This window comes from Glycine max, chromosome 13 (assembly GCF_000004515.6).
Source record: "Glycine max cultivar Williams 82 chromosome 13, Glycine_max_v4.0, whole genome shotgun sequence".
In the NCBI taxonomy this organism is placed as follows: Eukaryota; Viridiplantae; Streptophyta; class Magnoliopsida; order Fabales; family Fabaceae; genus Glycine; species Glycine max.
Genome location: NC_038249.2, coordinates 42,225,526 through 42,227,346, shown reverse-complemented (window position 1 = coordinate 42,227,346; position 1,821 = coordinate 42,225,526). Strand labels below are relative to the sequence as shown.

General features: G+C 41.7%; 1 protein-coding gene across 1 annotated transcript; it reads right to left on the bottom strand.

Moving 5' to 3' along the window:
* On the bottom strand, positions 1 to 1,559 carry LOC100787251 (uncharacterized). Its single transcript, XM_003541977.5, has one exon. The coding sequence runs from the start codon at positions 1,013 to 1,015 to the stop codon at positions 80 to 82; it is 936 nt and encodes a 311-aa protein (XP_003542025.1). The 5' UTR covers positions 1,016 to 1,559; the 3' UTR covers positions 1 to 79.
* Between the last annotated feature and the right edge of the window lie 262 nt (positions 1,560 to 1,821).

The following is a 1,821-nucleotide window of genomic DNA, read 5'->3' as shown; positions in this document are numbered from 1 at the left end:
TTTAGAAAAATTAATCTAATTAACATAATATGAAACAAAAAAGAAAAAATAACAGAAGCCTAGTTGTATGGAACTAAAACTAATGCACAACGGATGCCTTTTCAAGTGGTCTGAATGTTGTAGGAGAAGATGCCAACGGGAGAATCTGAGATGAACCTGAAGGAAACTGTGGTAGATATTGTTGAAGCTGTTTGCGTTCTGTTGTTGTGTCTTTGTTGTTCTGAATGAACTTAAGAAAGGAGCCGTCACTAAAATCCGTGGCCAATGTTTCATTAGAACAAGAATCTTTAATAAGCCCACAACATTCTTGGACATTATCCACAGCCTTTCTCCTCGCCGCCTCTTCCATCAATTTCCTATGCAACTTCTCTTCCGCGTCCCTCATGAACTTGAATTTCGGAGGTGGCGAGGATCTAAACCTGTTGTAGTCTAATTCAGTCGAGGATTCAAAGAGAGGGTTGAATCCTTGATGCTTATAAGAATGAAGAGGGTCCACAGGCAGAGAACAACACTTCAAAGGCGAGGAAGCCACAGGGGTAAGAAAAGGGGTGTCAATTGTCAACATGAGATCACTCAAACTCCTTGTTCTTGACCCCTTTCTGCTCCTATCTTCAGACTCCAAATCTTCTTTAGTTTCCTCTTTGATTGGGAAGAGAAACCTTGGTGGGCCAGCCAGATTGTGCAGCCTCATCAACTCTGACTCCACAGTACTCTCTTCTCCAAAGGACTTGTGCAGCAAATCCAACTCCATATCTGGTTCATGATGACTTCTTGTTGTGCTTTCTATGTCCCTGCTATTCACACCCCCTCTTCCAGTGTTGTTGCCACCATGCATCATGGCACAAGGGGTGGCCTTCCAGCACCCCCAATAAAACACCCCTTTTGCATCCATCTCAATATCCATCTGTGTCCTTCTCTTCTTCCACCATAAGAAGTAGTAAAGCTGAGCACACAGAGCCAGCAGAAGACACCCAAATACAAGACTTAAAGCAATACTTAACCCACCGAAAGACATGACCCCAGACCCCTTCACTAGGGAATTAATCAATCTCACATCTTCATATAAAATTTGAAGTCCCTAACTTTTGGGTGGGTGATTGGAAGGTATAAAATTTTTTCGCAGTTATTAAGGAAGAAAGTGGTGTCGGAAGGAAACTAGTGTATCTGAAAAACTATGGCACAAGAGGATGGAGCATGAAGGTCACGTTGTAATAAAGATAATACTAGTACTCTATTTTAGGCCCCGAAAGACACGGTCTAGGCTGATGGAAAGTCGTAATCTTAAGTCTATGTTACCTCCCAAGTTTATGAGTGACTTATCATAGAGAACGCTGGAAGCGGAATGAAGAGGCAGGGATCCAAGGAAGGAAGGTTAAAACTTATGCGCAGTCAAAAGCTAAGCTTGTAAGTAAGCATGAGCATCAACCACGTCTTCTACGGAACTGAAATTAAATTTTGGGCGAAAGGGAGAGCTAAGAGTTTAAAAGGGAGCGGTTTGGTTGGGTAATGTGATAAGGAATGCGGTTTACGGAAAGGGCCGTGTGGACTGGGTGCCTTTGTAGCCAAATACTATCAGAAAGAGAGTTTAAGTTGCCACAAGGTCAAAAGAATATTTACTTTTAATGCACAAATATTGAATATCATGGATGAGAGGAAATATGGACCTCAAATCAAATTTAAAAACTATTTCTTTTAGTATTCCATCACGGCAAAAACATCAAAAGGGGACACTTTTACAAATTATTTATCAAATAAGGGTTCTTTTGCAATTATTTTCGGAGGGGGTCTGTCTTTTTTCTTGCCACCCCCCCCCCCCCCAGG

Bases quoted from the DNA above. Each gene is read 5' to 3' on its own strand.
- LOC100787251 (XM_003541977.5), bottom strand. From the start codon at position 1,015: ATGTCTTTCGGTGGGTTAAGTATTGCTTTAAGTCTTGTATTTGGGTGT.